General features: G+C 33.6%; 1 protein-coding gene across 1 annotated transcript; it reads left to right on the top strand.

Annotated features, from left to right (window-relative positions):
* The first annotated feature begins 52 nt into the window (after nt 1-52).
* Nucleotides 53-10538, top strand: LOC126884572 (uncharacterized). Its single transcript, XM_050650554.1, has 2 exons — nt 53-339; nt 8618-10538. Exons 1-2 carry the CDS (start codon nt 192-194, stop codon nt 9316-9318), a joined length of 849 nt encoding a protein of 282 aa, XP_050506511.1. The 5' UTR covers nt 53-191; the 3' UTR covers nt 9319-10538.
* The last annotated feature ends 14395 nt before the right edge of the window (nt 10539-24933 follow it).

Raw genomic sequence — 24933 nt, 5'->3', positions numbered from 1 at the left:
GTGGCAGGTAGAATTGCTTGACGTGTTTGTAGTCGCACGTATCGTATAAGGTCGTAGCGGAGTGGTGGTATTTTGGAAATGGCGTGGCGCCAGTCTCTTGCCACTAATCGACAGTCGGTTAGTAATTTTCGAGTGGTCACCACGTTGAGTTTGTGTTGCAATTTATAGGAAGTACTTAAAATTTTAAAATCATGCAAGACGATCAACAATTTAACATAAAATTTGTAGGCCTTGTAGAGGCTCATCCATGTCTTTATGACAGTACACTGGATGAGTATCGCATGAGTCATTTGCAAGAGCGAGCCTGGACAGAAATTGTTAAGAACATTGGAGAAGGAGGTAAGTAGAAAATACAGTATATTTAAAATATATTTATGCGTTTATTAAAGTCATATTTTTTGATATGATATCGCCCAGAGAACGGTAGTTCTCGCCAGTGGCGCACAACCCCCTACATGCGACACTATATATATATATATATATATATATATATATATATATATATATATATATATATATATATATATATATATACACGAAATTTTCGATGTTCTAAATCTGACTGAATTGAAAATTTGGACAAATCCCATCTTAGGAACAGTGGCGTAACTAACGCCAATGCAACCAATGCGGTGCATTGGGGCGCAGGCCTTAGGGGGCGCCAAAAACTGACAATGACCTCCAAACGCAAAAGAAAAGTAAAGACTTTTTTTGACGAACTTTCTAGTGACTATGAGCATTGATTAATAAGTACAGGAATATTTATAATCAATGCTATGAGTTTAGTGATCCTGTGCATTGCTTTAAAGTTAAGGTATTTCTGAAAGCTGTTGATATTCTTATTTCACAGTTAAACGAAAGGTTTAAATCTATGGTATGTATAACTGACACGTTCAGTTTTTTAAACCCAGATAATTTATTATATTTTTCTGACGAACAACTTGTAAAGTCAGCCTCTGAGTTTTGTAAAAAATATGAATCTGATGTGACTCATGCTTTGACCAATGAATTTGCTTTAGAAATGTAGTCAAAGACGATATCAAAAGTAATAAAATAAGCAAAATCAGCCACTTGGTTGATTATCTATTGATTAGGAAATTTATTGCATCAAGTGTCCCAAACGTAAGTAAAGTATTAATAATGTTTCTTACATTACCCGTAACTGTGGCAAGTAGTGAAAGATCTTTTTCTAAACTAAAAATAAGAAAGAACTACTTAAGGAACTCTATGTCCAATACTAGACTGTGTGATCTTAGTGTAATTAGTAATTAGTATTGAACATGAAAGAGCTCGGTCTTTAGATGTAGAAAAGTTAGCAAGACTGTTCCTAGAAACAAAGAGCCGCAGAGGCTTTGTCAGGGAATAGGAATTAACGTACAGTGTTGTTCCAATAAGCTGTAGGTAGGTTTGACTGTAAGAATGCATCATCTAGTAAAATTAATCAAAGTTTGAGAAACGGAATATAAACATTATATTGTTGCTTGCGATATCATGTATACTATATTGTATAGGGCACTAAATAAATAAAAAATGTTGAGTAAAGTAAGTAGTGTATATTTTATCGTCCTAAAAAGTACATTAATTAATTGTAAGGATATAATGTGATCCTTACTTCAGTTATATTATTGGTATTTGGAAATGTTCAGTAACTTAAAGGGCTATCCTAGTGTAAAAGTACGAAATTCATATAAGTACTTTTTTTGGGAATTCCTAATATAAAAAGTACTGTGCCAATTGTTTTGAAAATTGGCATAAGCATGTACTATAAAAAGAAGTAAAACAATTTTCATTAAAAAATATTAAAAATTAAACGATTTATGCGCCAGATACTGGCACCGTGAAAATAAAAACATAACCTATTTCCTATCTATACCATCAACTATGATTTTTGAAAAATATTAAAATTTGGGAAAATGACGAAGTGTTGAATTTTTTTTAAATTAGCTAAAACATTTGCAGTTTTAGAAACCGCCAAATTGACATTTTTTATCCGATCAAATACCCCTAGTTGATGGTATAGAAAATAACTTATATTTCAATAATAACTTTGAAATGTCATGTTTCAGGGTCTCTATTAGTCCCAATCACTGCAGCAGTGGAGCTATGTTTTTATTTTCACGGTGCAATGCTCATGCAAATTTTCAAAAAAATTGGTACAGTTCTTTTTATTTTAGAAATTAAAAAAAAGTATGTGGATTTCGTACTTTTACACTAGGATAGCCCCTTAATTTTACTTTCAATTAATTTTTTGAATAATAACTTTTTAATAATTAACTTTAATAAAATTACTGTTATATGGAGAAATGTTGTTATTCGTTGGAGGTTGGGGGGGGGGGTGGAGAATAAGTCTGGGAATAGGGGCGCACGAGGAATACTTGCATTGGGGCGCAGGTCAGACTAGTTACGCCACTGCTTAGGAAAAGACTTGCCCATCCATATGTCAACAATCCATTTTGGTCCAAGGGTATGGATTTTACGGCCCTTCCGATTTAGGGTCTGTTTTTCCGAAATTTAAGTCCGACCTTTGCTGCTATAGATAGAACTTATCATCTCATTACCTTTCAAACGCATATCTAATTTTGAAAATCGTTTACATCATTCAAATGTTACCGAGCTCAGAAATATGACTCAATTTCTATTTAACAAGGGGAAAATGTTTTTGGGTAGATATGTAAGTAGGTATGTATGTACCTATGTGTGTGGAAAAGTTACACCGATCTGAATTTTTTTCTATGTTTCAAGAGGGGGTCAAGGCCGATTCAGAACCGGTGTAGTTTGTAACTTTTGACCACCCATAAGCCAGCTAGAGGACTGGGTAGGTACAAAATGACATATTTTTTGGGGGTATATATCTTAGGTTCAAGGAGAGACAGGAAAACCGCAAATACACCAAATCAATAGCGTTGAGTTAAGCTTTCAAATGGTGCCTAAGCGTTCAGGATCGGACATACACACGGCTCAGTATAGCCGAAAAACTGAAAAATTGAACTTTAAAAATTTTTGTTTTTCGACAATTACTCAAAATTTCAACCTACAAATTGCGCCAATAACTGAAAGTTTGTAGGAGGACTTTAGACGTGTCTAACGGCATATACCTCATATCTTGGAAAATTAGAATTTTCAAGTTATAGGCCTCATAAGTATGATCAAATCCAGTTCCATGGGGAAAACGGTTTTTCAACCTCACTAAATCCTAAAATATCTTCAGTGATCATATTTGACCTTAGATGCATCAGACACTACTTGTCAATACCTTTCTAACTCATGTTAAGTGATCAAAATCGGTTAAGCCATATAGAAGTTATCGAGCTCCAAAGTATAATCCCCATTTAACCATTATCGTAGAAATGTTCTAGTTGTAGTGGTTACGACGCTAAATTTGATCGGGCAATCCGAGTTCATTTGTCAGCAATCACAATATTTTTTCAATCTTTTTCGAATAGAAAAAAATCTAGTGTATATTCGATGCACACAAAGAATTATATTGAAAAAAAAAGTATTGGAATCGCTGGGATATGAACTCGGATTGCCTTATCACAAGTTTAGTGTCGTAACCACTAGAACATTTGGACGATAATGCAACGAAGGCGACCATTTTTAATGCTTAACGTGTAATCGAGAAACATTACATTTAAGTTCATACATATAAAAAAACTTTGAAGAACTCCTGATACAAGAATAAAAAACCGCTAAACGCCGTAAAAATGAGTGGCGCAAACAATATTCCAGCTACAAAAGAGCTGATATGAATATTACGTGGCGCAAAAATGTTTTATTTTTAAAGATTTTTCCATAATATTTGCTAAATTTGGAGTAAAACACGCCACAAAAGAGCTTCAAAATGCAAACTGTATTAAAGTTACTCTTTTATGGCACGTTTTGCTTCAAATTTAGCAAATATTATGGAAAAATCTTTCAAAATAAAACTAGAATTTTATTTTTCATCAAAATTAAAATACATTTTTGTGCCACGTAATATTCATATCAGCTCTTTTGTAGCTGGAATATTGTTTGCGTAACTCATTTTTACGGCGTTTAGCATTTTTTAATCTTGTACCTATATATACATACACTGCGAGGCATATTTTAGGGATATAGAAAATTATGCTCATTTTCATAGTTGATTTTTTCGTGAACAGATTAACTGATTCCGCTAATATTTTTTATTATTTTAGATTTTTCTTTAGTATTTACACAGTTTTGAAAAGGTTTACTCAATCTTCTTTTTTGTACTTATACCGGGTGGAAGAAAAGAAGTATTTTTCTTATGTTTAGTTTGAGGCACTCTGTAGGGAGGACGAGGTATCAGAATCGTATTGTAGTCTTATGTTTTGTGAACATTTTGGTTTTGAATGAATAATTCTGATATATTTAAAAACAAAGAAAAGATTATGTGGTTTTACTCTTTAACATGTGTTTTAAATGAAACAAAACTATATTAATCATAAAAATAACAGTTAACACAACTTTAAAAACAGAAAGGTACAAAGGTAAACACCTATGAGTTATTTGTCGACCTGGTAAGCGGTATGCACAGCGCAACATAAAAGAGACGAGATTGTTTAATGGGGGCTCTGTGATGTTTTGGGGTGGAATTTGCTTGAAAGTAAGTACGGATTTGGTGTCTACGTGGAGGCTCTTTAAATAACTAGAGGTACATTACACAGCTTTTTTTTCTTTGAACCACTCTGTTCCTTTCGCACTATACATATACAGTGTGTCTACTTAAGTTGGAAACATATGGGAAACTTTTTTATTATTTATTTTACGAAAAAAATTTATTCTTCATAAAAAGTTCTGCATGCTCTAAAACCTAAGATCCAATCATCAAATATCGATTTTTTTCAATATTATACGAGGTATGTCAAAAAATATGAATTTCGTTCAAGGGTAAAGTACCTTTATTTCTCTGAATATCGAAAATTCTTATTATGAAAAGTTGATTGGAATTAAAAACTAAGATCAATGCAATTACATGCTTCTAATTGAAAAAAAAATATTTTACAAATTTTTCTCAAATTTATGAATACCAACATCGTTTTTATTTATTTCAAATATGATAACTCTTTTATTACTCATTTTTCGATAAAAAGTTATCTTTTTAAAACGCTCAGCATGGTCTAAATTCTAAGATGCAACAGTGATATATCAAGTTTTATTAATTTTATACGAGGTGTATCAAAAAATATGAATTTTGCTCATGAGTATATGTAGTACCTTTATATTTCACAATATTTCAATTAGAAGGATGTAATTGCATATTATAACATAGGTTAGCAGGTTATTGCATAATAACCTGCTCGGATCACAGAACAATATCTTTAGTGAGTCACACACTTAAAACATTTTTGAAAATAATACACAGTAGAATTGTTAAAACTCTCGAATATGAAATCAGTGACACACAATTTGGCTTTAGAAATGGTATGAGCACACGAGATGCTTTGTTCGGCTTGAATGTGCTGGCCCAGAGATGCATGGACATGAATCAGGATATGTACTTATGTTTTGTAGACTTTGAAAAGGCATTTGATAAAGTTCAACATAAAAAGCTTGTAGATATATTAAAAAGCAAAAATATTGACAGTCGTGACATGAAAATTATATCTAATATATATTGGAATCAAACTGCCAAGATAAGAGTTGACAACCAGGACACCCAAGATATCAAAATACAGAGAGGAGTCCGTCAGGGTTGCGTGCTGTCTCCACTACTTTTCAATGTCTACAGTGAAGCGGTATTTCAAGAAGCGCTCTCAAATTCAATAGAAGGTATATCTATCAATGGAGAAGTTTTGAACAACTTACGTTTTGCAGACGATACAGTAATAATAACAGATAACAACAATGATTTACAGAACGTAATGCAACGCCTTAATGAACGCTGTCATGAGTACGGACTGAAGATGAATTTAAAGAAAACTAAATGCATGATCATAACTAAATCGGCACACGTAAACATCCAATTAACTATTGAAGATACTGTGATTGAGAGTGTGGATAACTACAAATACTTAGGAACATGGATAACATCAAATGTAGACCAAACCAAAGAAATTAAGACACGTATTGAAATAGCACGTGCATCATTCATTAAACTTAAAAAGTTTCTTTGTTGTCGGGATATAAGGTTAGAACTACGCCTAAGGATGCTTCGATGTTACGTGTTCTCTACTCTTCTTTATGGCTTGGAAGCGTGGACGTTGAAACAAGTCCATTTGAATAAGTTGGCCGCCTTTGAATTTTGGTGTTACAGAAGAATCCTACGAATATCATGGATTCAAAGAATGTCGAACGTGGAAGTAACTAGAAGGATAGGAAATCAACCGGAAATAATACTAACTATCAAAAGACGAAAACTTGAGTACTTGGGACATGTGATGAGAGGGCAAAAATACTCATTATTACAACTTATTATGCAAGGCAAAATCCGAGGAAAGCGAAATGTGGGAAGACGAAGAACATCCTGGCTTAAGAACTTACGGGAATGGTTCGAATGCAGTAGTGCAGAGATATTTAGAGCGACAGTCAACAGGGTCCGCATTGCCATGATGATTTCCAACCTTCGATAGAAGATGGAACTTAAAGAAGAAGAAGAATTGCATATTGAAACATAGTTTTTAATTCTAAACAACTTTTTGTAATAACAATTTTCAATATTGTGAAAAATAAAGGTGCTTTACTCCTGAGTGAAATTCAAATTTTTTGACATACCTACCTCGTATAAAATTAATAAGATGTGATATCTCATGGTGGATCTTAGATGTGAGGACATACAGAGCTTTTTAGAAAGAATTTTTTTTTCGTAAAACTAATAATAAAAGAGTTATCATATGTGTAATAAATAAAAACGAAGTTACGTATCCACAAATTTGAGAAAAATTTGGAAATTTTTTTTTTTTTTAATTAGAAGCATATAATTGCATATTTGATCTTAGTTTTTAATTCCAGACTACTTTTCATAATAAGAATTTTCGATATTGAGAGAAATAAAGGTACTTTACTCTTGAACGAAATTCACATTTTTTGACATACCTCGTATAATATTGATAAAATTTGATATTTGATGATTGAATCTTAGGTTTTAGAGCATGCAGAACTTTTTTAAAAAATAACTTTTTTTCGTAAAATTAATAATAAGAAAGTTTCCCATATGTTTCCAACTTAAGTAGATGCACTGTATAATATAATATAGAAAATAATTTCATCTTAGCGGTATGATAAGACCTGCCCCCTCACGTATTGCATGTCGTCAGTTAAAAACACATGGAGTAAAACCGTCTAGTTTCTTTGTTATTAAAGATATTAGAGAAATTAAAAAAATAAAATGTTCACAAAATATGAGACTACAACATAATATCGATGTATACCCACATTTGTACGTTTTCTTCCCTACAGGGTGTCTCAAACTTTTGTATCGGAAACATTTATATTCAAGAATAAAACCGTCTGTTTTTTTTTTTTTGTTTCTAAAGATATCAGGGACATTCAAAAACAAAATGTTCACAAAAGATAACCTGCCATTGAACACTCTCTTCCTATTTGTTAAGCCTCGTTTAGGGTACGGCTTCATGATGTTACACATCAATGAAAAAGCTTCGGCTGCAATAAAATAAAATGGAAAATCTGTGTATTGTCCACAGACAATTTTTGTTCCTTGATATTTTCATAACTTTGGTTCTCGCAGTATTGATCTTCATCCCCATTTTTTCACAACTCTCATTAACCCTATTTAACAGTATCTGAAGACTATGGTCCGAATCGGTCATTAAAACCGTGTCATCTGCATAACGGATGTTATTTACTCTTTGACGGTTTATCCTGGTTCCTTATGAAGAGTGCGATAAAGCGTTCGCAAATATTACCTCAAAGTAGACGTTAAAAAGTATCAGTGACAGCACACAACCCTGTCTGACACCTCGTTGTATTTCAATTGTCCTTGACGTGTTACCACTGGTCTTTATGATTGCTGTCTGATTCCAATAAATGGCTTCTATAATTTAGAGTCTATTTTGTCGCCTCCGATGTCGTTCAATCTTTCTCTCAAGGTACTGTGATGCACTCAGTCGAATGCTTTTTCGAAGTCCATAAAACATACAAAAAGGTCTGCTTGCTGATCTTTGCACCTTTGTGCCATAGTTTGAAGACAGAATATTGCTTCTCGCGTCCCCATACCTTTCCAGAAGCCAGATTGTTCTTGACCACTGATCTCCTCACATCTTCTATATATTCTGTTCTATACGATTCGCAAGAAAAGTTTCAGAATGTCATTTAGTTGACTTATAAGGCGGAAGTCCTGGCGTAATTTGGGGTTCTTCTTTTTAGGCAGTGGTATGAAGACGGATTCACGCCATCTTTTAGGGATCGCTCCTGTACTGTAAATATCATTAAATAGTCGAAGGAGAAGGCCTAAATTTCTCCTTATGTTCTTGTCATTAATTGATTTAAATTTACTGGGTTTATTATCATTTTTTTAATTTTAATAGGAGAAGGCTAGTCGAGAAATAGTCGAAGGAGAAGGCCTAAATTTCTCCTTATGTTCTTGTCATTAATTGATTTAAATTTACTGGGTTTATTATTATTTTTTAATTTTAATAAAGATTTATTTTATTTCCAGCTACTATCGCAGAATGCAAAAATAGATGGAAGAATCTACGAGGAAGCTACACCAAACATTTGAAGAAATGTGTAGCATCTGAATCTGGCGTATCAGTACCACGACCCTACTATCTAGCAGAATATATAGGGTTCATTTTACCCTTCACAAAGACACGCCAAGCTAAACCAAACAGTGCTGTACCGAGCAATACAGAAAGCTGCTCAAGCAATACATTTAATGAACAATTTTATACTCAAGAAATTTTAACCGATGAGTCTTCACATAAATCTGGAGAAGGGGAAGAAGAAGAGAGAGAAGAAGTCAGCCAGTATGATGAGCCAGAAATAATTTTATCGAACCCACAACTTGTCTTGGAAAAAGACTATTTTCTAGAAGATCTTGAAAAAAGGACTCTTTCAAAATCATCAGTGATTACTGAAAGCAAACTTAAAAAACTTAAAACTGCTCACGTAACATTAGAAGATGTTAATAAGGTTGTATTGGACTATTTCGAGGAGAATAAAAAGAAGCAATCAACTAATAGACCATTTGATTCAGCGAACGATGATGCAGATGTTCAATTTTTGTTGAGTTTATTGCCAGACTTGAAAAAAATGACGGACAGACAGAAACGCAAATACAAAGTCGGAGTTCTAAATCTTGCCGGTCAAATCTTGGACGAATCTGAAATAGCCAATACTGCAGTGAATCAATTTTGACCAACATAGAGCAGCTACTCGTCGACACATGTTCACGGTATACCATCTAGCCGGCGGCCCTCACATCATGCAACCTCTTATGTCCACTGCTGGACATAGGTCTCTCCCATTTTCTCCACTCTCCACGGTTCTTTGCGTCTTGTTGTCATTTCTTGGATATTCGTTTAATGTCGTCCATCCAGCGTGTTGGTGGTCGTCCTCGGCTGCGTTTGTCCTCTCTTGGGCGCCAGTCAATTAGTTGTCTGGTCCATCCAGTCCGAGTCTTTTAGTCTCGTTAAGTGACCTACCCAATTCCATTTCAGCTTGTCTATACTCTATACGTTCGACGACATCAGTGATACCTGTTCTTTTCCATAGGTCTTGGTTCCTTATTTTGTCTTTTTTTGTCACGCCGAGAATCGGTCTTTCCGTGCGCCTTTGTACCGCATTTTTAGTGCTGTTGTTTTTGTGAGCGTGAGAGTTTCTGCTCCGTATGTCATAATAGGAAGAAAACATTGGTCAAATGTCTTCCGGTTCATAGCTATCGAGATGCGTGATCGGGATGTTGCTCTTAAAATAAAGATGTCTCTTAGTGAACCATGCGCGCCGCCCAAGCAAGTTTTATTCGTCGTTGAAATTCACAGGTCTGATTATCCTTGTTTATTCAGATTTCATGACCGAGGTTTAATGTACTTTTCTGTCAATTCTACCACTTGATTTTGGATGCATGTACCAACTAATTATATTACACCTGTATCTCAGGCAGGCTGCTCATTTACGATAAAACTATCCAGACGTTTCGTTTCATCATCATACAACCTCTTCTGTCCACTGCTGGACATAGGTCTCTCCCATTCTTCGCCACTCTTCACGGTTATGTGCTTCTTGTTGCCATTTCTTGGATATTCGGTTAATGTCGTCCATCCAGCGTGTTGGTGGTCGTCCTCTGCTGCGTTTTCTTCTCTTGGGCGCCAGTCAATTAGTTTTCTGGTCCATCTTGAGTCTTTCAGTCGCGCTATGTGACCTGCCCAATTCCATTTCAGCTTGGCTATACGTTCAACGACATCAGTGATTCCTGCAAGGAAAAGAACAGGACGTTTCGTTTACGACAGGGTATTTAGCACCATCACCAGTAGAAAAAGAAACCGTAATAATAAATATTCAGGATACTTACCAAATAATTTTTAAAATAATAAATTGTTTCTATCTATTTGATTAATAAATACTCGTATGCTAATTAACTTATTGTTTACTATATACTTAACACTTAACGCAATGTTATTAGAAGTATTTCTTCAGGAGAAACACAATTCCTAGTATCTGTTTTTGAAGGGTAGGTCGCAGTTTACTCGCCTGATTATCCAAGGTAAAGTTGAGAGCGAAAGATGAATAGGAAAGAAAGAATGAGTAATTATTTTTCATGAACAAAATGTGCAGGTACTACAAGTTAGTTAATATAACTATTAGCCCAGTCGGGATAGCATTTGACCTTGCATTAGGAGCTGCCCCAAATTTTATTTTTCTAATCTTTAGGGAGGATCAATATTAGTATAAATTTAAAATCTCGACTGAATTCCACCGTTGTGTTAGCCGCCATCTTGATTTTAAACGAGCACCGTTTTTGCTCAATATCTCCGCCATTTTCAATTTTTTGACAAAAAGTGTAGAAACTGAAATTGTTGAAAATGCGATTTTCTATAATTTCATTTATTATAATTTTTTTCGTGCGATCGATATTTTCCGAGTTATGAGGGGAAAATAGTGACAGTTGTAGCATAATTATTGAATTATCTCGTTTATTATTAGTTTTACAACAAATATTTACCTATACAAAAATGAAGAGAATTAAATTTTGTACAATTTTGATACCGTTCATTTTTTTGATAAAATCAATATTTAAGGTATTACGTGTGTGGTAAAGGTGCGAGCGTAAGACATGATTGATTTTGTAGCAATTGTTTTTGTTCAATATCTCCGCTATTTTCAACTTTTCGACAAAAAGTGTAAGAACTAAAATTGTTGCAAATACGTTTTACTACAATTTTTCGAGAGAACCAGTGGCGGGTCTACAAAGGGGGAAATGGGAAAATTCCCCCCAACAGGGTACAAAATTTAAAAAAAATTGTTGGAACATCACGATATATTAGCTGACATAAAACTTAAAATATCAACAGACAAATTCAACCAATAAAACCCGCTAGTTAATAAAATTAAGTGAACTTAATGTATATAATGTCTTTTTATGTCTTTTATATACTTAGTTTGGTTGATGTTTCATTGGAAGTTTCAAAAATTGTATAAAATATAATTCTCTTTATTTTTGTTTATGTACAATTATGTCGTAAACTTAATAATAAATGAGACAATTCAATAATTATGCTTCCCCTCCGATTCCATTATTTTCCCCCTTAACTCGGAGAATATTGATCGTATAAAAAAATTGTGCCAAAGAAATTGTAGGAAATTGTATTTCCAACAATTTTCTTTCCCACCATTTATGTCGAAAAGTTGAAAATGGCGGAGATATTAAGCAACAACAGTTATTATTTAAAATCAATATGGCGGCTAATGCAACCGCGGAATTCAGTCGAGATTTTAAATTTACACTACTATTGATCTCTCCTAAAGGATATAATTATAAAATTTGGGGCAGCTCGGATACAAAATTCAATTCAATAAATATGCTCCCCCCACCACTTTTTATTATTTTCCCATGTAACTCGGAAAATATCAACCGCATGAAAAAAATTGTTAAAAAGAAATTGTAGGAAATTATATTTTGAACAATTTTAGTTGAAAATGGCGTAGATATTGAACAAAAACAATTGCTATAAAGTCAATCCGGTCTTACGCTGCTTACATTAAAAAGTTTTATAGAGTTTTTCCCGAAAAGTGCTTAATTTTTTAGTTACTCCAGGTTGAAATATTCGATTTGGAATTTGACGAATAAGAATAATTTTTCATGAGCTTCAACTGTGCTTTTACTGTGTCGATAGACTTCATGAATAAGTACACCATTTTTTGTATCTTATAAGCTACATTTTTGCTAAAAATATTTTTTCGATATCTAAGATTTAATTCGATAAATACTTATTTTTGAGTTATTTGCCAAAAACCCGTCCGAAAACGTTGTTTTTTTTTTTTTGTTAAAAAATAAACATTTTCACCCCAACGAGGGGTGTCACCCCCAGAAGTAAAAGCAACCAACGGCAAAGTCCATCTTTGAAGTGGAGTGTAACTAGAACCTAAATCCAAATTGTCAAGCAAATACGTCCGTCTTGACGCTGATAATTTCACTCCAAAACTGTCATTTATTGAGCTATTGGTACATTCATGCATTGTTTATGACGACTTACATTTTTCATCTTTATTGGTATAGAATAAAATAGAACAAAAATTACTAAATTATTACAATAGTACATAGTATTATTCTATGAGATGAACAATTTTCTTCGTGCACTACAATCAGCGAATATACAATATTATATTATTATACAATTTTATTAATTCGGATGAACTTCATTTTCAATACTGCACTGCTTAAAAAACGTATGTATGCAAATAATATAACAACACATTTTTACATATATTAGACGACAGAATGAGGCCCTTGACATATTGGGGCCCCCTGTAAGCTACATGCCGTGGGGGCCTCTGTTACGCCTCTGGATAATTGTATCGAAATACTAAACGTAGGTAAATATTAAAGAGAAAACCCATTTCTAGATTTAGAAATATTATTCTAAAATTCGGCAAATTGCAATTATCAAATCTTTCAATAGTCACGTACAAAGCATTATAGTTTATTGTCGTCACCATTAAAGTTCGTGAGACCGGAAAGGATTAAGTTTCCGGATATGCCGAATACGCCTATTTAGAAATTTACCATTTTAAATTTAAACACGCAAAGTAAAATCATATACCTATAACAGATTTTTACATAATATCAGACGACAAGATGGGGCCCCTGATCGATTGCGACCCCCGTAAGCTTCACGCTGCGGGGGCCTCTGTTACGCCTCTGACTGTGGATCCACAAAGTGGCTGAAACAGGCGATTTTTGTAGCCCCAATGATTTTGTAATGGACGCCACAGTGCTCGGCGACCGTGGCCAGCCACTGTCGTTAGCCATTGTCGCTCGTGTGGAATGGCACGTTTAATTTACATAAGAATTTACGGGTAATCATCGAAAACTACTTTGTGGACCCACAGAGTAGCACTGCAGAGCGGTTCGTCTGTTTTTGCCCTACAGATATTAACAAATCGCATAACAGAAGTCAGTAACAGATACGGACCACTGACTAGCTCTTAACGTAAAGTATAAAGAAGACCAAAATGACAATAATTAGTAAAAAACAATACTAAACGCTCAACTTACAATCAACCAACAGAATATCGAAAGAGTCTAGCAATATACATATCTGAACACCAATTTAAATAGCCAATGGGACCAGTCAACAGAAATTAAACAGCGAATAATAAAAGCAAAAGCAGCATTTGTTAGAATGACACCCATTTTCAACAGTCGAAACATATCATTAAAAACAAAATACCGTTTGCTGAAATGCTACATACTCACAGTTCTGCTCTACGGAATGGATGCGTGGACACTAATTGTTGCATCTATGAATCGGCTCGAAGCTTTCGAAATGTGGTGTTATAGGAGCATCTTACGTATATCCTGGGTTGACCGAATTACTAATGTGGAAGTCCTGCGTAGAATGGGGAAAGAGTGTGAAACGCTCATGACCATCAAAACTAAAAAATTATACGACCTTCTCCAACTGATCCTCAAAGGGAAGGTAAATGGTAAAAGAGGACCGGGAAGAAGGCGCATTTCCTGGCTTCAAAATTTACGATAGTGGTATAACACGACTACCACTGAACTGTTCCGAGCTGCAGTAAACAAAGTCAAGATAGCCATGATGATCCTCAACATCCGGAACGAAGAGGCACTTTAAGAAGAAGATATTATTTAAAATGAAGTAAAAGACAGAGCTACTCTCAATCATTTATTGTAACTTCCGACGACCGGTTTCGCTCTCTAAAGTATGCAGAGCATCTTCAGGTCAACGGTTACAAGTCACTAAATGATTCGGATACAAGGAGCTACTACCTCAGTATTCATTAACATGATGTTTTTGCTTAAGTTATGCTAACGGGATATGGTGGAATAGACGGAGAATGTTGCAAAGGTAAACAAGTTTATGGGATTTGAGAATTCTTGAGGGTGAAAAGATTGTTGTCGAAAAACAACCAACAAATATGTGCCTGTTGTTATGTTTGTGAAGTAAGTTTTTTCAACAACTATCTCTTCACCCTCAAGAATTCCCAAATCCCATAAACTTGTTTACCTTTGCAACATTCTCCGTCTATTCCACCATATCCCGTTAGCATAACTTAAGCAAAAACATCATGTTAATGAATACTGAGGTAGTAGCTCCTTGTATCCGAATCATTTAGTGACTTGTAACCGTTGACCTGAAGATGCTCTGCATACTTTAGAGAGCGAAACCGGTCGTCGGAAGTTGCAATAAATGATTGAGAGTACGTCTGTCTTTTACGTCTTTTACTTCATTTAAAATGAACTCTCACATGCAACCCATTCAACATTTAAGATATTATTTCTCTCAGCAAAAAAATATCTATTCGTTATGTTATCACTAATATACATAATGAAAAACCAGATAAACATTAACGTAGTATCAGTAGACTGACGCACGTGTAAACATCAACTGGAAGGACTGTTATGATCCAATAGCCTAAAAGTGGAAAAGATATGTTCAACACGTGCATATTGGTCGAAAATATGTGGCAATAACTCGTTATGATAAATAATTCGTATAAATAATACATAATATTTTGTATATTCACTTTGCATTTATTTTTAATAGATTATAAGGTGATAACCTAATAACCTAAACGAATAAAAAGTCTTTGAAACAAGGCAATTATTCAACACAGTATAAAAATAATGCTGATACCAGTTCTCCTAAATTTTACGTTGTCACTGCCTTGGTTGTACTGCTATAGATGGATCAACAAATGTGAACATTATAGTTTTGAAACATGTTCTTGTGGAATTTCTGTAATCTATTAATAAACATACTAGATAAATGTGAGCAAATATTTTTATCAGACTAAATATAATTTTATCTTGCTTTTCTTATAACTCTTCGTATGCATGGCTGCAGTTCAATTGCCCAATATTACTGAAGATATTATTGATTATTTCATACCAATATTTCATTATTTCATACCATATTCCATAAGGAATAGTACAATATGTACATACTAGGATGAAGCTACACAAGTGGTGTATTTTATTAACAATTTTCTGCTACTGGTGAACATAAAGTAGCTGATGATTTGCTCCAGATCCTAGATGTTGGCTGCTAGAGGCGAAAGCTGGATTGAACTGTTAAACAAGTTAATTTGTAAAAATCTAGCATATAATATATATTATATAGCCCCTAGAAGTGCCTGGCTAAGATATTTGCATTCACCAGTAAAGAGGTGAAACTTGGCAAAACCCCAGGTTTGAAGGTATCCATACTTAGTTTCTCATCGACTGTGGAAAATACGCTAGAGAATGCTTCAACACATTTTTACACCACCATACTGAAAACGGTAAAATGCTTCACACACTGAACTCAATACTGTCAAAAACGTCGCAATCCTAAAACTGGACAGATCCAACAACATTCTTAAAAAATAACGCTCTGTTGAATCCTGAGCACGATGTACAAAAGGTTAGAGAGTTGGAAGCGAAGAGTTTTAAAATTGGAATCGGCACAATTGACACACTTCACAAGCTCTGCTACTCTTGGAGAGGTATCCAGAGGAGAACAAAACAATGAACTAGTTTTTCTCGATCTAGAAAAGGCCTTCGACCTAGTATGCACTCATATCACACCACGTTCCTGAAGCCTACGTATTCTGGGTAAAACTTCTTTACACTAACGTCACAGGCTCCGTCCGATGCTTATCAGGAATATATTTGCCTTTCCCTATCTATGTTGGTGTCCACCACATGGATCGGCTCTATCCCCGCTCCTCTTTGTAATGTATATGGACATGCTCACTGCGGACCTTCAAGAATCACATACATGGTCGCTGTTGTTTGCCTACAACGTCTCCCTCGACGGCACCGCCAGGCACGAATTGCAGCAGAAAACGCAACAATGGAAGGCACAGCTCGACTAACAATATATTGTTATATAGGACTCAAGTTTCTTTACCCACAAAAATACGCGGTCACTTTTCCGTTGGTCCACTTGTCAAAATCGCCAAAACTTGTCTGAAGAACTTTGACCCTGCGTCAGTATCTATCCTTTTTTCTGTTTCAGAGTCCATTGTCCAACTTTCGCAACCATGCGATAAGACAGAAAAAATGGAACATCTGATCATTTGAATTTTGAGCTCTAGACTACGTCTGATCTTGTAAAAAATATATACTTTCATGTTCACGAGAGATTTCCTCGCTTGTTCGATTCTTGATAAAATGTGTTTTTTTGGTTACACTGGCTGTTAATGTCCAAATATTTTATGGAAGGTCTTATTAGGTATTAAGGTATTATATTATGGTGTGGTAGTATTATTGTACCAATACACAAGAAAGGAAAAAAGGAATTATGCATGAATTACAGAGGAATCTCATTCACTTATCAACACTATGTATACAATATTGGCTTCGATATTATTAAAAAGATTAGTACCATACGCCGAAGAAATAGTTGGTGACTACCAGTGTGGTTTCAGGCCTGGCAGATCGACTATTGATCAAATATTTACAATAAGAGAAATGCTTGAAAAGTATTGGGAATATAATCAGGACGTTCATCAGATCTTTATAGACTTCAAACAGGCTTATGATTCAATTAATCGTGCAACATTATGGAAGGCAATGATCGAGCTCGGCGTACCCAAGAAACTAGCTGCGGTAACACAAATGTGTGTAAGTAACTCCTTTGTACAAGTTAGAATAGGGGGGGAAATATCAAATGCTTTCTGCGTAAATTCTGGACTGAGACAGGGAGATCCGTTGTCCCCATTGTTGTTTAACCTGGCCTTAGAATATGCCATGCGAAAAATTTATCCAAAAATCAAACCAGACAAAACTGCTCGGGAGCAAAAATCCTACTCGCCATTGTCGATGACGTAGACGCAGTCAACACAATCAACAATCAACATTAGAAATTAAGGTCTCGAGCTTTGAAGAAGCTGCATTAAACACAGGTCTAAAAATAAATGAAGACAAAACAAAATACATGGTCGTCTCAAAACAAGAACGACGGCGAATAAGGAAAAATATTACTATAAACGATCATTACTTCGAAGTGGTTAAAGAATTTAAATATCTAAAAGCAACAATCACAAATGACAACAAATTAGAGCGAGAAGTTGAAACGCGAATAATGGCAGGAAACAGATCTTTCTTTGCAATGAAACATCTAATGAAGTCAAAACTTCTTTCACGAGGTGCAAAAATCCAGATATATAAGACCATAATACGACCAGCAGTCGCGTATGGAAGCGAAACATGGACGCTACCAAAAAGAGAAGTAAATAAATTGCTGGTGTGGGAACGTAAAATCCTTCGAATGATATAATATGGCACTTGCAGAAACAGCGTGACAAACGAATGGAGGCGCAGATACAATAATGAGCTTGAGTCTCTATTCGGAAAAGAAAATCTAGTCAGATATATAAAGGCTAATAGACTCAGATGGGCAGGGCATGTGATACGCAGTAACGACAATCCCTTATAAACAATGTATTCTGGGAAAGGCCAGATGGAAGAAGGTCTGTAGGGAGGCCTAGAAATAGGTGGAAAGATGCAGTCAAAGAAGATCTAGAGAAAATGGGAGTGCGACAATGGGAATTAGTGGCACAGGACCGACAAACATGGAAGGCAATAGTAAAAGCGGCAAAGACTCACGAAGAGTTGTAGCGCCATTGATGATGATGATGTATTATTATATTATGATGTTTGTTTATGATTTACCACTTCTTGTAAATTCCTACATGGATGATTCAGAGGAAAGTTTTAAGGCAGTGAAACATCAAGCTTAATATTCGATAACTATCGAATTGTGAAGAATTGGGTTTTTTTTTTTTGGTAATGTTGCGAATGTTGATTTTAGCCAGTCTGATATTTTGTCTGTGTCGTATTGTTGCTATAAAACTCAACGCAACACAACAAGTTTTTTAAGGACTTTATAATATAAATTAGCTAAGGGAAGAACTAAATTTAGAAGTTTGAATTGACTAGCTGCAACAGTTAAAAAAAATAATAGATGCATGGTTTAAACAGCTCCTACCGTATACCATTACGGGTTCTCCATAACTATGTAAGTACTTTTCATAGAACCATTCCGTGAATATTGCCGTTGCCTCGCATCTTTTTACAAATGCTTTTTTAACCCGCATATCTTGACTCTACTATTACACTTGGTACAATTTGAGAACCTGATTATATCTGGGGAAGGTCACGTCTCGTTAAATAAAGAACTGGTTAACAGAACAGTCATGGCGTCGACGTATCAAATATAACACATCCGAAGCAGACCATGCGTAACCAAGCGTAGCAACAACTTTCCCATGGCTGTTTCCGACTTATTTTCTTTAAAAATAGTCCTTTGGAAAACGGGAGGTATTAATAATCATTTTGCATTATTTGCATTCTTCAGTGGGAAACTATACTCCAAAAATCGAAATACCTAGCCGTAAAACAATAGGGATGTTCACTAATCTTTAAATATAACCAGAACGCAGAGTTAATATCTAATGTTGTAAAGTAATTACAGTTTACTGTTTTTATTATTAAATCTTCTATCAATGGAAAAGGCTGTGATCGAGGTGTGACTATTTTGTTAAGTTCTCTAAAGTCTATACACAGTCTTGATTTTTTCCCCTCTTCTTTTTTATATGCCAATGTAACAGGAGCAGCAAAAGGACTATATGATTCTTCAATTAAACCCTTTTCCAATAATTTTGCTACTTGATTTTCTATCTCTTTTCTGTCCTCCATTGTGCATCTGTAGGGGCGTTTGTAACAGTATTTTTCTACCATTAGATCAATGTGGGCTTCATAATCTTTAACTGTACCAACATCATATTTATCCTTGGCAAATACCGTTGCATATTTATCAATTATTTCTTCAATTTTAACTTGTTTATCTAAATCTAGATGATTTTTTTCTATTTCAAATTGATCAATATTTAAATTTTCATTGAAATTAATTTTATATTCTTTTTTGTTTATGTCACCTAGTACATCAGGAATTTTGACATAATATTTACCTTTTTCTGGTGATTCTATATTTCTATCATTGTTATGTATAATCTCTAGTCTCTCATTGTGACTTATATTAAATTTTAAACAACAGTCCAAACCAGCTAAAAAATCATACTTAAATTCTTCATTTTCTATAACAAAAACATTCATTTCATTTTCAACGTCTAAAATTTTTAATTTTAATGTAACCATACCTTTTGTTTTTGAACTACCATTAATTGTGTTTAGATTAACTGAATGTTTATTATTCCATTCCTTCTGTTTTATTTTCAATATTTTTGAATTTATCAGTGACACATTGGATCCTGGATCATACAGTGCATTCACATTCAGTATGTTGTTTATTTTTACGTTGAACACAATTAATGGTATTATTGTAAGTTTTTTGGATTCTCGTTGCTCAATTCCACTTCTAACATTGCATTGTTATTTATTGTCCTCACTTGACCAGCTTTATCTTTTTTTTCTTTAAACCAGCAATTCTCCTCAAAATGGAACCGTTTTCCTCTATTTGCATTTTCACATATTTTACAAGGAGTTTTTTCCTCTGATTGTTTGAATTTATTTTCTGCATATTTTTTCTTTTTCATTAGACTTCTAGTTGCAAGGTGTTCAAGTTTACCTATCTCATTGTACAAATCTTGGGTACCTTGTAATATTTCTCTATCAATTTTATCTGCAACATTATTTGGTAGGCCAATGGCTATTAAATCTATTAATGTGCTTGTGTCAATGGATTTACTCACCTGCAGTAGTAGCTTTTCCTTTTTTATTGCATATTCTAATAAGGAACCAGTCTGGTATTTAAATGTGTGAGCATATCGGATTTGACACCACCCTTTACTTCCAAAAGTTTCACAAAAATTATTTTTCCAGTCTTCCCAATCTGATTCTACTGTAAATTTTAGTATCATACAGCTGTACCAGTCTATACTTGCCTTTTCAAGGAAAAATTTTAAAATTTCAATCTTTTTCTTTTCTTCTAGAATTAAACAACGTTCGCATTCTCTTTCAAATTCAGATAGCCATTGGTTTGCGTTTATATTTTTTCCATCAAATTTTTCAATCATAAAATCTTTTGCTATTTTGCTTAAATTCTGAATTTCAGATGTTTGTTCTTTATTTTCCATCAGTTTTTCCAATAGTTTTTGTATTGTGTCAACTTGAACATCTGATGTGGGTTCACTATCACTCTCTGTCAGTTCTTCTAAATATTGATTCTCAAAATATAAATTTTCATCTTCATCTAGATAGATTTTTGATAATTCTTCTGTTAAGGTTATCCACACTTTTCTAGATTTATTTCTTTTCTTTATAGAGTTTTTTATTCTTGCATATACCTGTGTTTTGCACACTTCTTTGTGCAAATTCGCTGGCTGAAACTCATCTGGTAACAAAAAGGTTTTTCCATCTGGTGTGCCAATTGAAGTTATACACATCATATTTGTTTTTCCATCTTGTGCTCCTACCATTTTAAAGTCAAACCTTAATTTTTCCATTTTTAAGTGTACTTAAGCAAAATTGTTGTTTTGTAATATGTTACTTTTTACACCACTATAGACTGGGACTTGGGACTTTTGACTTTTTTTAAACTAAATTGATGTTGCTCTGAAAATACAAAGTTTATTAATTTTACAATATTTACAAACTTAAAATTATACTACCTGAAAATACAAAGAAACAACAATTTAAGCTAATTATTCTACGTTAAAAAATTCTTAATCATTTATGACATTAAGTAATTTTAAGAAAGTTTATTCATGACATTTTGTCACTGTCACTTCACTTTATCTTGCTACTTGGCTAGTGTCTCAGCTACTTGCTTTAAACTTAAATTAAAGAGAATCTTGACAGCAGATATTGTATGTCGGGATTTCTCTTTACATATAGTTAAATTCAATAGATTATAAGGTATATAAAAACGTAACAATCATAAAACTGTTTAAAAATGTATATTTTTTAAGATAAATGCGTTCAAAATGTTGATTTTCTTGGAGGCTAGAAAAACGGTACCCTGCAGCGAGGCTACGGTCTGTGACGTCAGCAGTCGTATCGTCTCAGTCGTATCGTCTTTGATCGACGACTAGTTTTGTATACTTATTTACGAAGTGTATTTGAATGTGTGCAGTTCTTTACGTATTTAATTAGTAAAAATGAAACCAAATAATTGGTGTTTTGTTCCTTGGTGTGTAAATACCTCTAAAAACAATTCTGACAAGATTTTTATTACAGTTCCAGCTAATTTAAATCGTAAAAAGAAACGTAAAAAAGAAGTATATGTATCAATAAATCCAAGCTTTTCTCTTGCGAAGATCACTTATTTATTGTAGGTTATGGATCTTTTCCTAAATAAATGGGTTTTTAAATTAAGTACTCATTTCTACCCAATTATATGATATGTTTTAGATTTAAGTTAGCTTGGTTATGAAAAAAATAAATTATAAAAATTCTTAATACCTACAGTCGAAAACTTCGTATTTTGGACTTCTAAATATATCTGTTTCTAAATATTCAGGCAACGAAATAGGTTAGCAAGAAAATTTTTACAAAAATAAAAAGTATTACCTACCTTTATAGTTTATGATCTTTCAATTTGTCTGGAGGTTTAAAAGACTTGGTGTCCATATCAGAGTAATAAAGTAGGTATCTATTTATTACCGACAGACCCTACAAAGTAGACATCATTTAAATTAGTAGGGCAAAATCTATGCAAATTCAATTTAAATGCATTAATTTTTTCGAATCCTGAGAAAACTAATAAATATTTTTGAACAATTTGAACGCAGAATTAAAGATTACATTATTACTGAGGGCCGAAAGTCCATTAAAATAAACAAATAGTTTTCTTTGAATGAAATATTTGAAATTAAAAATCACACTAAATTTTCTCTTTTTTTTTCACCCCTGTACCTTATTAAAATAAACATTCCGCTACTCTGTGGTTGATTTATTTCTTTACAAGACAAGAAATCAGACACCGTTGTTACATGTACAGTACGTAGGTTAAGCGAATCAGCTATTTTAAAACCTCTCATTGTATTTATTTATTTGTACCACCCAAAATATGTCCTTAGAAACAGTCTATCCACTTTAAACTAAACAAATTCACCATAAAACTCCACGTTAGCCCTGATAAAACAATAAAATAAGAGAACAAAAACAAAATAAAATGACCTGACCTAACGTCAAACAGGTACCCAAAGATAAAGAATACTGTGGACATTGGACATGGCATGGCGCGCGCTGGAGTATACGAGTACGAGTACGACTAGTGACGTCAGAAGCGTTATCTTGAAATTTAAAATATAGGTAGATTTCTAATCAAGTTTTTTCATAGATAGACTTTTTTAATTTTCTTAATATTTTAGACAATTATTTCTAGGATGTTTCTTAATCGTTTTACATGTTTAAAATGACTATTAAATTTTTTGTGAACATCCCTAAATTAAAAAACTGAACTAATTTGTATTTAATTAGAAATCAGATTTGGTCATTGTCGTGCCTTAAAATTAATCTACAGACAAGTAGAAAAATAAATAGAAATGGATAGTTTTATGCCTTTACCTTTTAGAGTTCAAATAGGTCAAGAATCACCAAAGAGATCACTCTGGATAGATTCTTGAGACTCAGTACATAGTTCCTTTGGAACATAAATACACGGTGTGTTATTTCGGGTAAAAATGTAGGTACAGAATTTATTAAAAAATATGCTTTACACCTTCTAAGGGTAGGTTGTATGGGAAAATTATTAAAGAAAGATTGGAGGAACAACTGCGATCTTCCGAAGAACAGAGTGGTTTTCGTCCCGGGCGCTCATGTACTGATAATATATTTACATATTTTTTATAAAACAGCTCATAGAAATAACAATATCATTCAAAGCTGAAATGCACATTGTATTTGTTGCACATTGTATTTGTGGACGGGAAAAATTACGTCGGAAAAGGAAAAATGGGAAAAATTACGTCTTTGGTCTGTAAAAACTGTCTGCAAAAATATCAGTTAGGTCACATACGCTAAAAACCCTCTTTAGAGTCAGACACTTCAACCAGAGTAAATTCCAAACTAGAATTACACATAAGTGACAAACAGTTGCGTTCTATGACCTCGTAGTAACAAGAGGAGTATTATCTATTAATATTCTTATTTAAAAAATGGCAGATATTAATTATCTCATATACTTCATATATTAAAAAAGCCTTTGGTATGTTTGAACATGATAAACAGATAGAGATTATCAGAAACAAAAACCTAGACAAGCGAGATACATAATAAGATAATATATCTCGCTTGACGTAACATGAAAAAAACATTAGGCTTCTGAAATAAAAGTTAGAATTGAAAAAACACGGTCCAACTTTATGAAAAATTAAAATGTTATTTACAGCAAAGATTAAAAAAAACAGTTAACTAAATTTTACGTAAACAGTGCCCTATATTATGGAATTAAAAGGGGATAAAGTGGTGGCAAGAAGATTTCTATACATCTAGCAAAATATGGGTCAAAAGATGTGTGGAATAAGATGAATACAATAGCTGAGGAACTTCAAACAATGTATGGTTGCAGCTCAAAACAATTTTTTTTAGAATAGCTGTTTCGAATTAATAGGTTTCGAAAGTTAGAGGAGCCATGATGATTGCCAATTTCCTTAGCGAAGATTGTGGTACTTGAAAAAGAAGATGGCATAAATCCCATTAGAAACTTGTAGGATATACTTGATCGACATATTCGCAATTGTTCAGCAACGTTAAATTATACGTAATATAATTTGTACCCAATAAGAATGGCCCTCGGCCATATCTCAGGAACCGTTTATAGTACAGCTTTGAGAAAAAAATATTTATAACAAAAGTTGCCTCAGGAAAAGCCTGGAAATTTTTTTCATAATTGTAGGTCCACCGCTAGAGGGCGTAATTGAATATCAAAAATTAAAAAATCAAAATTTTACAAAATTTGCCTAATGAAAGGGCACTGGAAATCCCATCATCGTATTCTTCATAAAATTCTGCGCATATTTGATTTGACAAGTTTAAGTCTCCGTTTTGCAAATAAGAGGTGGGGGTGAGTGGGAACCTTCTTATGAAAAAATGGCTGTAAGTCCGGTTCTGCTGAATCGAATTTTGCATACTTGGTCTTGTTGAAAACAGCTCTTTTTCATCAATGTAAGTGTCTTACCTTCAAAATAGCCTAATAAGTAATATGCAAGCTAGGAGGTGTTATTTAATTATTTTTAGAAATCTAGTTTTCTTTCGAAAATATTAAATAAAGTATGCATTTTTAATCCTGTATTACAAAATTAGACCAAATTAGCAACAGAATACCGAAAACCGCATGT

The sequence above is a fragment of the Diabrotica virgifera genome, chromosome 5, assembly GCF_917563875.1.
Source record: "Diabrotica virgifera virgifera chromosome 5, PGI_DIABVI_V3a".
NCBI classification, from domain to species: Eukaryota; Metazoa; Arthropoda; class Insecta; order Coleoptera; family Chrysomelidae; genus Diabrotica; species Diabrotica virgifera.
The sequence above is the reverse complement of the archived record's forward strand: the minus strand, read 5'-3'. Positions and strand labels throughout refer to the sequence as shown.

Coding starts and splice junctions, on each gene's coding strand:
- LOC126884572 (XM_050650554.1), top strand. CDS start 192: ATGCAAGACGATCAACAATTTAACATAAAATTTGTAGGCCTTGTAGAG. Junction 340..8,617: donor TAAGAACATTGGAGAAGGAG/GTAAGTAGAAAA, acceptor TTTTATTTCCAG/CTACTATCGCAGAATGCAAA.